The 14,222-nt window shown below is 44.1% G+C and overlaps 1 protein-coding gene across 3 annotated transcripts in view; it reads right to left on the bottom strand.

Annotated features, from left to right (window-relative positions):
* LOC138964089 (ankyrin repeat domain-containing protein 26-like) overlaps nucleotides 1-14,222 on the bottom strand; it is a 609,546-nt gene that overhangs the window by 464,557 nt on the left and 130,767 nt on the right. For all 3 annotated transcript variants that reach the window (XM_070335976.1, XM_070335974.1, XM_070335975.1), the window contains exon 16: nucleotides 7,838-7,918. In XM_070335976.1, coding sequence (XP_070192077.1) covers nucleotides 7,838-7,918 — 81 coding nt within the window. The remainder of the gene's footprint in view (nucleotides 1-7,837; nucleotides 7,919-14,222) is intronic.

The following is a 14,222-nucleotide window of genomic DNA, read 5'->3' as shown; positions in this document are numbered from 1 at the left end:
CAATGTCCAGTCATCCGGGACCGCAGCAAGTTTTGAGAGGCACTGAGCAATAACCGCTGTCAATAGAAAACAGCCTGAACCTTCCATTTTTCCTCGTGTGTACATGGCTAGCAGATGTTCGCCAGTGGTCATACTCGAATGAAACGTTGGCATGAAACGTTGGCAGTATTTGTAACAATCATTTGTCTGTATGCATGCAAAATCATGAATTTTTGGAGTGTAAATTCGCAATCCTGTGACGGGTTTAAAAACACTTTCTGGAAGATTGCACAACATCTAAATAAAAACTTGTAAAGATCCATAACTTTACCCAGGATACGTCTCATATATATGTAGACATGAGAACCTGAAAGTTTCAAATCAATCCATTCAGTCATTGCTGAAATACAGCACTTTTTGTAATGGTACCCCTCAAAATTAACGCAAAAACCTCATTTTTTACTGCTCATTACTCCACATAAAGAAAATGTTTGTAAAATAAATTTAAATTTTAAAAAATGTAAAATGTGTAAAAGGCTCAGTCACGGAATTGCTCTTAAGTTTTTACAACTCAAGCACAAAAATTATTTGGGAAAATGAATGGGTAAACTTTGTGCTGATACAGGAAAAGGCAGGGATTGGCTTGGTCGTCGGTCATCTGTCTTTTGCCATCTTAAATTCGGAAAAGACCGACACACATGGGTCTCAATCCGTCAATTGACTGATAGACATGCAGCAGAGTCAGTCAGTCTTGTTTTGGCGAAAATCGTGATCGAAAGGACTTGCAGCAAGACTATGAGCGTGAAAGGACTTGCAGCAAGACTGGGAGCACCGCAAGACTTAGCGAGCAGACGAAAGTTGGAGTATTTTAAAAACTGGGATCGGCTACTTTGTTTTGCTTGCCGATCCTACGTGTACCTCGGCTAAGCGCGCAATTTCCGCTGACAAAGAAAACAAAATGTCTCGCCGTCCACTTCCAGTGCCGAAACAGAAACAAAAGTTGTTGCCCGGACAGATGACAATGTTTGGGGAATCGGCTGTACCCACACCAGCCGCAGGCGATTGCAACTCGGGCCCGATAGTCGCTTCTTCATCCCAGCCTCAGCGTGTGTATCTCCCGACTTGGTCGACGCTTTAGCCTTGGCTCACATTGGTGCAAATTCGATCCGATCGACGGTGCTTTTTCGATCGCTTTTTGTGCAGGTTTGCATTAACCAAATTAAATGAAATTTCACAGAAAAAAAGGAAAAAAAAGAAGAATCTTCTATTTGGGCAATAAGTTTGATCCAAACTTTGAAGCCACATTTCTCAGATTGCAGACAACCGATGTGAACAGTTGTGGTAGTGGTGGTGGTGGTGGGGGGAGGAGGGGTTACTGAAAAAGAAAAACAATGCAACCAACATCATTGGATGGGGGACATTTAGTTTGTTTTCTTAGTACGATTTTTCTCAAGCAACTGCTGTCTTGTTCTTTTTTTCCCTCTGTCTTACTTAATATGGTGGAGTTGATTAAAAAAAATTGTTATTCTGTCGAAGTTGTTTTGATATTTTTTCTGTTTGTTACTGTGTCCTCAGACCTTTTATTCCTCTTCATGTAAGACCATTGGAAAATAAACAAGAAAATGAAGAATTGAATTGAATTTTCCTCTCATTTGTACATTGTAAACAACTCAGAAGTTTCTCCTCACTGCCATAATGCGAAATTGTGGCAGTCCTGAGGCGGAGGGAAATTGTTTTTCTTGACCGATTGGTTTGCAAAATGACTGATTGATTCATGGCAGAGTCAGTCAATGGACCTCTAGTGGACAAAACCCAAGCCAATCCCTGAAAAGGGTTTACTTTGAGTCAACTGCCAGAAAACTAGCTGGGTGTGGTAGAATAATAAAAGAAGTGGATGTAGCTCTGCAAGAATGCCCTGTGCCAGACACCCCCTCAGCCGGGTAACACAGTGAGTAGTCCCCTCCCCCTACTTACTCCTCTCCCCCTTCTCCTACCCTTTGCATGTCTTATCCGTCATTATCACTTGAACTAGAATGTCTTTTGGGTTCAGGTGCATAGTCACTGTCACTGTCATATGCTCCGATGACGGCTGGTCATTCTGTGCTATTAAATTACATATCTTATCCCGACTCACATCTAGCATTAACCTCTGGTTTAAGTGCCGAGACGCTGAACTACGCTTCACCCCTTAAGGGGAAGTAACCCTAAAAAAGAACAGCCTAGAACCCGTAACCAGGGTCACAGGTCAAGGCCATACCGTCACGTGACTGAGCACGCGAGACCGCCGCCGCTAAGACGTTGTTCTCTCGAGCTACGCATTTGGCTTAATTTACAGCCTGCTGCCTGGTTGGCAGTTATCTTCACCCCGGTTCATTCTTCACGGTCTCTGCTTCTACGGCTGTATTGGTGAGATCGTTCTTTGTTTGTTTTACTTGAATTTTTTGCCTTGTGTCCGTCAGCTTTGTTGTTGTTGTTCTACTCTCAGTGAGTTGTTCCAACATGGCGGACAAAGAGAAGAAAAAGCCTAATACTCGACGTTAGTTGCTGATTCTTCCCCTGCTAGCGGTCAGAAAAGGATAAACCTAAAGCGACAACGGTTACTGTTGTAGACCCGTTGTCTCAGACTTCGTTCTTGGTTAATATTTCCGACCCATCAAGCCCTACCATGCCCGTTCTAAAAGAAGCTTAAAGCAAGAGTAAGGCTCATTCAGCCAAGCCGAAGAAGAGCGTTAAGCAAGATTTTTCTTCCCTTTTCTCTTCTTTCTCCTCGCAAATGAGTACCATGTTTTCTCAGCAGCAGCAGCTTGCCGCTGACCTACAAGCTACGCGCGATGAGTTGCGTTCGCTGCCTAAGGGTGTTGGCGATGTTTCATCACTTTCCCGCATCCGGATTCCTCCTTCGGCCACAGTCACGTCAGCGGACTGGCGAGCGGAAGAACTGGCTCACGCCAACTACGGAGAGACGGTCCCTCGGGACTCTGTAGCTTCTAACAGAAGTCGCTCTCCTCAGGTACGTTGGGTTCGCCGGTAGCCAGGCTCTTTGGCGAAAGCGTTCCGCATAGACCGCAACTAGTAGCTCCCCCGCCTCGACATAGGTCAGGGAGTGAAAGTTCGACATACCTGGGGCATACGACTCACACGAAGCGGAGCTCATGGGGTGTTGACGCGGGAATGCAATCGATGTTACATCGATCTGGTGACCAAGGTGCACACGGGCTGTCTATGACTTCCCCCGTTGGTGTACTTGCGTCACCACTTCCGCCTAGGCAGGAAGTTGGCTCCATGCAGGCTCTGCACCGAAGTTCTACTTCCGGTTTGCAGTCAGCCTCGCTTCCGGTTGATCATGTTCAAGACTCGGCGAGTCACGAGGACTTTTCGACTCATACGGAAGTGGAGTCGGAGCTCAACGATCCTCTCTCATTCAATGATGATGACGTTGAGTTCCAATTACCGTCAAAGTTGAAGCCAACCTTAGCTATTGCAGCACAGGTCGCTTACAAATGTTTTCCTGACGGCGTTGTTTCATCGGCTGGACTTGTCTTACCCCCACCATCAGCGGTGGGTGACTTCCGCCCAGCACCAACAGCAGCTGAAGGCTTTCAGTTCTCTGAGTCTCCTTTGGTTGCTTATGAGCTCTCTAAAAGTTTAGCAGGAGTTCCAGGCACGGCGAGCTCCCTGCCTGTCGGCACGGTGCCTCTCCTCTCTGCTCATGGTCAGGCTCCAGTCGCTGCTAAGCCTTGGCTTGCCACTGTCCAGCTTCCACAGGCTAGTGTATCTGCCCTTGCGCGCAGGTTTTCACTCAGCCGTTGGCCTCAGAACCTTATTGACACTTTTGCCCTACCGAGTGCAGCCCTTCCGGTCACGCCGGAGCTGTCCACTCTTAGGGAGGACGGTTACCGTCAAGACAGACCTTGTGTCTACACAGAAGGTTCTCTTATTGGTTTGGAAGAGACAGGCAGGTACCCTCTTGAACTTGCCTCTCTCTCTAAGACACTCCTTCGGACACTCTCTCGTTCGATTACGTCTTCTCTGGATCCGTTTGAGTTCCGGAATGACGCAAGTGTTAAAGACGTTTTGACACTGCTGGTCACCTTAGCTAAGGTCAACACAGAACAGATGTCTGTCGCGGCACGCCTTTACTCCCACGCCGTGTTTACACGAGGTCTCTCACTTCCGATTTCGCTTCGGCTGTTTCGGTGAGTGAAGGATCGTAAGCATTAGCATCAGCTCGCACCACCACGGTGTTGCGGGTGCTTCTGCACTGGGATTTTCGGCTACTTCTGGTTCGTCTTCCGACGTTCCAGGTAATCGTAGCACTTTGTTCTTTCCTGCCGCAACTTACGACGTCAACCCTTTGGGGTTCTAGGTCGTTGGGGGCAGTGATGCCTTGTATCTTACTTCCTGTTCCGCTTCGGCTGTCTCGGATGGTAAGGTTTTGTACGTGATGGCATCTATGATGCGGCTTGCGTCGGTCCCCGCGTCTGACTTTTGGTCTTTCATCGATGAACAGACTAGTTCTGGTTTTTCGGCCAAACTCAGGGTTACTCTCGATTTGGCAGCAAAATTAATTCCAGGTTTTTTTCTTGAAGACATTTCGTCTTTGGAATCTTTTGACAGGTTGGCTTCCTGGTTTCCGGTATGCCGACCAGTCGTTCTTTGATTTCTGTTTTTTGGTTTTGTTACGTAGTCATTTGCCTACAAGCAGACTGACCTACGGGCGCTACGGCTTTCAGCCATTTTGTTCATGCCACTCCAGGCTTCGGCCATTGTGTTTTCCGCACGTTCGGTTGCTGACGTTCAACCAGAATCGCGGCTTCCTCGTACTATCTCCATCTGCTCATGCATGGACTGGAGAGGATAACTTGTGGTCACTTGGAGTTATCGTTTTCCGTTTCGCTGAGCACACAGACCTCTTTTTATCACGAAACTTTTTTGGATTACTACGAGTCTGATCAGCATTCTGCTTAGGTAGAAAGTGGATGACAGACTTTATTTGAGTAGAGAGACGGTCATTCACGACAGCTGTCGGCCTTTGGGTGCACTCTTTTTTGGCCTCTTTAGGAGGTCGTTCGGACTTTCTTTTAACTTCTTCTGTTTTGGCAAGAAGATTTAAAGTCAGTTTGTGGGCAACAGGACTGCCGGTTTTGGCACTCTTGTCTAACTTACTCGACGGGTAATGACAGTCCAGTTCATAGCCATGGTCTTTCTTTGGCTTTTTCTGTCACAACCCATGAGGGTTATGAGTCCTTGTCTTTCTTAGACTTGGACTCTTAACGCAGGAAGCAGGACTGCGTCATACACTCGGTCTTGCTTGGGTAGACACTCAAAGCAGGTCATGCACCAGTAGTAGCCTACTTTTGGCTAATCGTTTGGATCAAGCTGGGTTCACAGCTTGGTTCTTTGGAGGGTGTTTGTCCCTTATAGTTTAGGAACTTCAGGGAAACTTATGCTCTATCTTGAGGGTTTTTCCCTCGCCAATGAGGGCTTGATATCTTGTACTTAGGTATCACTCGTTTATCGGGAGGAGATCGGTCACGTCTTTCTTGAGCTGACGTCTATCTCCTAGGCCTGAGGGGCTTCACGCCTTCCCGAGGTCTCACATACTTTGACATTATGTTTTAACGGTAGCCTACAGGGTTCGTCCTAATCAGTTTTGAGTGGACAGCACTGATCGTTCCATGTTCGGCACAACAGCAAGCGCCCACTTTGACGCTTGCTTCCTTCCTTGTCGATTTAATTTTCATAGCTACTTGCTAGTGAAAATTAAGTTAAGACTTTTGCCGCTTTTGCTTAAGCCGCATTGGTTTGTTGATGAGCAATCTCGGTTCATTTTTTGATGAGAGGTTGCAGTCTCGCCGATCTACAAATTATTTCCTTTGTTTACGGTTTTAAGACGTTCTTTCGACTCTTCTTTGTAAGAGTCTCGTAGGCCAGATGGTTTTTTGTCTTGCATCTTTCCATTGAACAAGGGACAAGTGTTTGCCTCTGGTTCATTACGAACATTAGCGTCTACCTCATGGGACTATGGGCTGTGGTGTACTCAAGCCATAATCCTTTAGTGCTTCACTCCTCGGAGGGTGTTTCACTTGTGGTCATTTGGAATTCTTTGTTCTATTCAAGCGGGAGACGCACAGGTTCGTTTTGTTTTACTCGCTCGCATCGGAAGACATGTCTTGTTGTCTTCCGAACTTTCACAGCTCTCTTTTGAGTTAGGACTGTCTTCCTGGTCTTGCTGATTGCAAGAGATTGTTCACTCTTTTCGTCAGCTACGATCAAGACAGGTCAGTGAGGTTGGCGCTCTTTCCGGTTTCTGGAAGACGTAACTCACGAATCTTAGGGTTTTTCACTCAGGTCTCAACAGACTTTATGTAAAAGGGTTATTTATCTAATTTGACCTTATCTGGTGTTTTTTTTATACTATCATTAGCAATCTATGAGTGGTTGCAACCAAAAAAAAAAAAAAGAAAAGAAAAAAAAAAAAAAAGTTCAGGAGGATGATAGGATGTTCCACGAACTTTTGTTGTTGACGGAAGACGATGTTTCATTAGTCTGGAGAAACGTCGTCAGAACTAGACAAGACATTTCTCTTTTTACGCCCAGCGTGAAAAGGGCCCTGTCTTCAAGCCTTTTGTCTTTTGTTTATCAGTCCCAGCTTGGGATTTCTTCTTCTTTTAGAGTTCTTTTGTTAAGAGACATAGAGTTTTGAGACATGCAAGCCTTTCTTTTATAGGAAGGCTCGTATACTCTTTTTTTTGTCGGTGCTCACTTCTCCTTGATGGGGCAGTGATTTACGCACTTTTTGGGTCTCACGCAAGATATTGAGTATTTTGATCATACTCATCTTGCATGGCTCATTTTGGAGTGCCAGACCAGTTCTTTGGTTCTTTCGTTTTGGACGGATAGAATAAAATTTTTGCAAAAAAAGCACTGGTTAGATGGGCTTTCACACTCATTAAACAAGCTTATGAGTGTGGCAGTCAAATGGGGGGGGGGAGTGTTCTGTCCTTCCTCTGAGTTCGCCTACAACTCATGGGGCCTGAGCTTGGGCTCTTTTATTCGGCGGTTCTGCGACCAGGCAAATCTCGATCGGCCTCACATGGGTGTTTTGGACGTTTTTTAGGACGTCTTTCTTTACTACTTTTGGCGGGTTTTCGTTAATACCCTCCCGCCTACCCCGCTCTAATTTACCCTAAAAATGAATGTTTCGCTTCGTTTCGAGTGAAGTATTCCAATATAGCGGCGGCGGTCTCGCGTGCTCAGTCACGTGACGGTATGGCCTTGACCTGTGACCCTGGTTACGGGTTCTAGGCTGTTCTTTTTTAGGGTTACTTCCCCTTAAGGGGTGAAGCGTAGTTCAGCGTCTCGGCACTTAAACCAGAGGTTAATGCTAGAGGTGAGTCGGGTAAGTATATTAATCAAATTAAAATTTACTCTTAAAATTTTCGATTATATGCTTCATTCACAAATGGCTTCCCAGATACGACTTTGCTTCTCAACATAAGAGAATGGACAAAGAAGTAACCCCTCAGGAACACTAAAGAGTATGTACGTCACAAACCCGAGAATTTCTCGGCTTACTGGCAAGCACACTTAAGGCGGAGAAATTCTCGGGCTGCCGGGCATTAAAGGAGTTAAATTACCTGATTTCAATCAGTTCTCTATCAATGCTGCCTATTTTTTATTCTTTAGGACATGTCAATTGAGTGAATGACCTTTAATTCTACTTCCTGTACACATGGGTAAGAGTCTCCAGCCTTAAAGTGTTTGTTATTCAATCATCAACTTGTATGAATTCATGCCTAAAAGGCAATTGCATGGTCATAAAAGTGAGGAGGCTGCATGTACAAGTTTCTGCTACCTGTGCTTGTGCAGGGGGTTCGGCGGGCTGAGTGTTGCTTCGTGGTGTGGCCACCTCGGTGGTCGTGTCCCAGTCGCTGTCCTGAACACAGAACTTTAGTGTTATTTTAATGTCAACCCGCCATTCAGCCTGTTAACTACCTGCACATTATATCCACAAACATGCCTGTTGTCTGAGAAAACGAGCTTGTCCCCACTGTCTTGCTTCTAAATCACAAGCACAATAGAAGAAAAGGAAGCATTGCAGCAAGGTTCAATTTTCACTTCAAGCATTGCAGACTGAAAGCCAGTGCTTGCACAAACTAGCCCACATTTGCCAATAAATACTAAAGCAGACTCGTGTAGAGAAAAAGAGGCAGACAAACAGCAAAGGAAAGAAGCACACAGCACAGTGGTGCTGCAACAACACAACAGCTTAATTAGTACACAGTCTCAGTCAACATTTACATACATGAAGAACTTGCTCATGCCTGATAATATACTGCAGCAACCCCAATCACATACAGCAGTCCCTCTCATGAACGGACACCCTTGTCCGTACATTGCAGGTGTCCGGTCACGGGAGGGGTGACCACACCACCCCCTCCCCCATACACTCACGCAGAGACACACAAACAACAGGATTGAGTCTATGCTAATCACTTCTTGTGGCTTACTAAACAATAACATTAAACTCCTAATACTTCTTTAAACGTTCTGTAAAAATGATTTGTATGAAAAGTGTTGAAAAGAATTAAGAGATAAAATAAATCCTCAAGGCAGTGAACACACTCACCATGCACTGACATACGAAAGCAGCCACACAAACACAGCACAGAGGAGCGTGTGCAGATGCTTTGCAAGAATATAGCTTGAAAACCAGTTTGAATAAATAGCAGCAGATAGAGCTGCATGTCATAATCATGTAATTTATTTTCTTCTTGTCTGGCTTTATTGACTGCATGCCGATCATGTGGCATGGCAGTGACTTTTCACTCTTCAGTCAGAAATACACTGTACATAACACAGCTCCCACTCTCCCTCACTAATGCCTACCCCAAGCCGTGACAACTGATGCTTGGAAATTGTGTGGAAGAGTACACCTCTCTATTTCTCTCCAATGCTCTTCCAGCTGACATGCAGTGACACCGGACACCCCACAGAGTTTAGCCAGCTACCCCTCCACCCCACCCCCCCCCTTCCCTCTCTCTCACTCCCTCCAGCCATGTACTGTTTTGGGCTGTGGCCAGAGAGGCCAGCTGCACTGTTCACTCAGAGCAAAACCAGTTGACTGTGTCGTAACTTTTGACAAAGCAAGACAACTGAAGGGTTCACAGATTAGGCAACTGACTCACTGGTCAAGGCTGAGGGGAAACAAGAGTATCTTGTCAATGAAAGAGGTTACACACAGACACACGATGCTGAGAACTGTGGCCGGTTTTTCACTCTCTTTCGCTCAGGACATTCATCGACTGTGGTTTCTGTTGTTTACGTCCAACAGACAAGAATAAAGAGCACAGTGCAGTTTCATCTTGGCATCTTCGCATGTACTCCACTCCTGACCAAAACTACCCCCCCTCCTGATGGGTACACGTGCACTCAAGTTATCAGTGACTGTCATCACGCCATTGCGGCTGTGATCTTTGTACTGCTCTATTATCGATTTTGTTGTGGTGAAAATTTGACGATGGTCTGTCCGTACATTGGAGGTATGACCTGCTGTTGGGACCGAAAATGAGTGTCCGCGTCCACGTTTTGCAGGTGTCCGTTTAAGGGGGGGGCAAATATAGAAGGAAAACACTCCGTGCCGAGCAAATGTGTCCGTACATGTCAGGTGTCTGCTCACGCCGGGGGCCGTACATTGCAGGGACTGCTGTACTAACAATCAAATCAGTTAAACAACATAAAATAAGTCGCTCAAGGCGATATTAAAACATTCAGTCACTGGTTATTTTCACACAGACTATAATACAAAGTCCTGGGCTGGTGCAGAGCCAAAATCTTCTGAGGGGATTTTCATTAATTTTTAGCACATTTTTAGATTTGTGTATTCATGAAAAAAAAGAGTATAATAAAACCACTTTTGTGTGCAATTTTGATTTGTGGAAGAATTTTAATTAACAATTTTTTTAGATTCAAAGCAGAAATGCAATATCCCATGGCAGACTGGGTCAAAGAATGTTTGACAAAAATCTGATAAATTTGATAGAAAATTGCAGTCGCCACAGTGTTGCCTCAACTTTTTGTGAAGAACAGATAAATGTCATTTAACATTTTTATCCAAAAACTTTTTAAAAAATGCCTGCAAGATATATCACAAGACAGTTTCATGAACATCTCTGCAGTAGTTTTCTAGGAATCTCACACATACACACACACACACGCACGCACACACACACGCCGGGCAGGGAGATAGCTCAATCGGTAGCGCCACTGGCTTTGATACCAGTTGTTGCTATCACATTGGGGTTCAACCCCCACGTTAGGCACGGGATTTATTTCCAAGTCAACTATGTGCAGACTCTCCAGGGTGTCCCAACACCCCAATTTGCATGCATGCAGACGATAAAGATCCTTAGGTCACAGGCCTCGAAAAACACGAATACACGCATGCAGGAAAAAGAAAAAAAATGTGTCTGCGATTCTGTCGCTTTACACTATCCCCTCGGACAGTATATACCAAACTAGAGGAATACCCGGCTTCGCCGGGGTGAATCGCGAGACAGAGACAGACAGCGTGGCGGTTCACCACAATCATCTTTGAAGGCGAAGTCCTCTCAAACGGGATTGAGAATTTTTAGAGCTTATTTCTAAGCCCTATATTATCTGTTATGGCTTCTCAAATGCCAGAACATACAGACAGACAAAAGCCGCCAGACCCCATCACAAACAGAACTCTACAATCCACAGGTGTTGCCTCCACACATACACACACACACAGACACAGAAGCCGTATATATCTATGTATATATATAAATATATAGAGATAGATGACAGTGGATTTTTCGATAAATAGATTCGACCTTTGCACTTTTACAGTGAGGACAACTTACGGGTACATGCAAGGAAAGCCCACAACTTCTAAGGCGAACAACTCTGCAGAGTCTGCTGTGAAGGGCGACGGTAGTCTCCCTGAAATACTCGACCCCCTTTGAATGAACTTTGTCCCCAAAGTTCCGAACAATGGACCCGCCAAGCTTAGGTCCCTCCCAGGTGGAATGGGAACAGCACGAAAATGATTCAGTGGCCTGAACATTTCATGTCGAGTCCCATCGCTGTCGACGACGCCAAAAGTAATCGAGTGCCGAAACACCAAAATCACCTTTGAAGGCGAAGTCCACTCAAACGGGATTGAGAATAACTGTTATGGCTTCTCGAAGGAAGGCCTGAACATACAGACACACTAAAGCCGCCAGACCACATCACAGCTCTTTCTTTCTTTCTTTATTTGGTGTTTAACGTCGTTTTCAACCGTTCAAGGTTATATCGCGACGGGGAAAGGGGGGAGATAGGATAGAGCCACTTGTTAATTGTTTCTTGTTCACAAAAGCACTAATCAAAAAATTGCTCCAGGGGCTTGCAACGTAGTACAATATATGACCTTACTGGGAGCCAAGATCTTTCTAACGAGATGCTACACACGATGGGCTGTTCTTGATAAAGAGAACTGTTTACACTGATATGCAAATTACTCGATTATTCAGACAACTGGAAAGTTACAATTTTGACTGGGCATTAAACCTATAACTGTCTTGAGAACATTCCAGCAAACACATTTTTGTTGCAATTTATTAATATGTTTTTCGGTAGGTGGATTCCTAAATGGATTCCCTTAATAGTTAAAACCTGAACTGACACTGCACATGCATGTTCACCATGTTGCTTTTAAGATGATGGTTTCTGATTCAATCCATCTGATTACACTGCAAAAGAACCGAAATAAGGGGGAGAAATAATGGCAAGTAGATCAACTAAAAGACATTGCATCAAAAAGGTTCTTTTGGGTATTTTGGCTACGGAGGTAGAAGTCATGGAAAACATGCTGTGTCTTAGTCTTACAACCCCCAAAATACGGTTAGTTCACTTTTTTCAAACAGCAAGCTCAAGTTAGAGATTGAATACCAAATACTCCTTGGCACTGTTCAATAGTGACACTAAGTAGGTCAGAGGCAGCAACGGCCTTGACCTCATTGTGCTGAGAACTGGACTCCTCCTCATTTGTGTCTTAACCCCTTCACTGCCACAGTATAACAGCATTTTGGTATTGCTGTGCGCCAGGGCAAATTTCGCTTTCTTCGGTAGGTTCACTAATCTGTTCACTGCTCAAACATTTATTGAGATATCTCTTAGATCTTTGACATGTGGTTTGCTTACACCCTTGGCTATTATCTGATAAGATGATCATTGGACTTTGTTTGTGATTGTTATAGTAAAAATCGATATAATGACCATTTTTGTCAAAAATTACAGTTTCCAAACTTTCACACACACACTGCAGCACGTAAAACCGCAGAAAACACAGCTAAAACTGGTGTCAAACATCAGGTACTCACATTACAGCCCATAACAGTATTCTTCTGTGTGGTAATCCATAAATCACTTCTTGTAGAGCTTCCAGAACACTGTATCATTTGAAAACAGGTCTACAAGTTGATGTCCGACTTTCGGCCGCCATTTTGAATCTTATAGATCGGAAAAAAACTTCTAAAAATGTTTTTACCACGTGGTACTAACTTTTCTGAACGGTCAATGGGAAAGAACTGTGTTTAAACCCTTACAAGAAGTTGGACAGTGGTTACCTCCCATTTAGTTTTCACAAATGTCCTGAAAAGTGCTGATGTAAATGCCACGTACCTAGTACGTGTATGGGCGTATGACAAACCAACCATGACCACGTATCTAGTACGTGCTGGGCAGTGAAGGGGTTAATTGTGCCTCTATTTGCTTTTTGCGCATCATCACCTCCACCTAGTCAGTCAACAGTACATTTACACACATATATATTTACACACTTTCCAACATGCAAACAATGTAGACACTGCAGTTTGAGCACCACAATATCACCCCATGACAAATCTCAGATACAACATATGCAATACAATTACATGAGGGAGGACATTTTGAGTGAGTTAGCACCAGCTGCAGATTGTAAGCACATAAGCTTAGTTTTCACTTCCTATATTCATCCATTCCAAACTTTCTTAATGTTTTAGTTTAGTTTTCATCCCTGATGTGATTGTTTAAAAGTGTTGTTATTGTTGATGTTTGTGTATTTGTTTGTTTCTGGGATCTTTGAGTGTGTTTTTACTTAAGGAAGGTGTTTCATTGCAACTTATATGTATACAGTGGTACCTCCCTTTACGACCCTTCTCTTTTACGGGTCCCTCAATATTACGACCGACTTTTTTCTGACGGATTTTTTCTCCTTCTTTGTCTTAGTATTTCTCACCTCCATATTACGTCACCCTCTCTGATACGACATACCACCGTCCATACGTGGACTTATAACGAATTTTCCCAAAATTATCACGGGTTTGGTTTACTCTAACTTATATCTCCAGTCGAGTCAGTACGTGATACGGACACAAACACGTGCTGAAATCCTGTACGTGTACAACATCACTTATTCGGCACGCAAACGGCTGAAGCCATGGTTTTTCAGTTCTATTCCAGGTCATTACTTTATTTTGACAAGATATTGGTCGGTTGCCAGATATCTGCTTCATTTTGCAAAGAACTGTGCAGGAATTCCTACCTTATAAACACGCAAAGTTACAGAAACGTCATGAAAGTAATCCGCAGATCGAACCAAAACCAAAAGTTGTGGTGACGTCATGAAATCTTGTGATGTACGTCAGCGAAGCTCATGCACATGTGTTCTGTCTTGCTAAAAACAATGGCTGGCGAACATGGTTTTGAAATCTGGAACTGTTTTTTTTGTTTTCCCCGATCCGTGACCGAGTGACGCGATATACAACCACGCATTGGTTTGAATCAATAAACTCTCATCAGAATCTGTCAGTGAAGTTTGAAGGTGAGTTACAAAGTGTAGTCTCATTAATTACTCAACACTGTGGACAGTCCGTAGTGCAGTTATGTCCCTTGAATGAGCAAGTCAAAGTTTTCATCGTGAAAATTGACGCTTTTTGCTACAATTTTACATCAGTTTCAACACACTGCCGCGGTTCTTAACGTCTGCAAAGGCTTATAAGTTTTTGAAACAAGCGTTTGGGACACTTTTCTGTTTTTAACCAAATCTCTGCAGGGTATCGTATGACTATGATTAGTATCTGGTATCGAGAACGATGTGCATGCTTTGGGACCGCATGCTTTCGTTCGACCTCAGTGTGTTTATTTGCAAACCCTTAACCCATGAGTAGTTACGGGGCTAATTGATTAAACAAGCA

This window comes from Littorina saxatilis, linkage group LG4 (genome assembly GCF_037325665.1).
Source record: "Littorina saxatilis isolate snail1 linkage group LG4, US_GU_Lsax_2.0, whole genome shotgun sequence".
Classification (NCBI taxonomy): Eukaryota; Metazoa; Mollusca; class Gastropoda; order Littorinimorpha; family Littorinidae; genus Littorina; species Littorina saxatilis.
The sequence above is the reverse complement of the archived record's forward strand: the minus strand, read 5'-3'. Positions and strand labels throughout refer to the sequence as shown.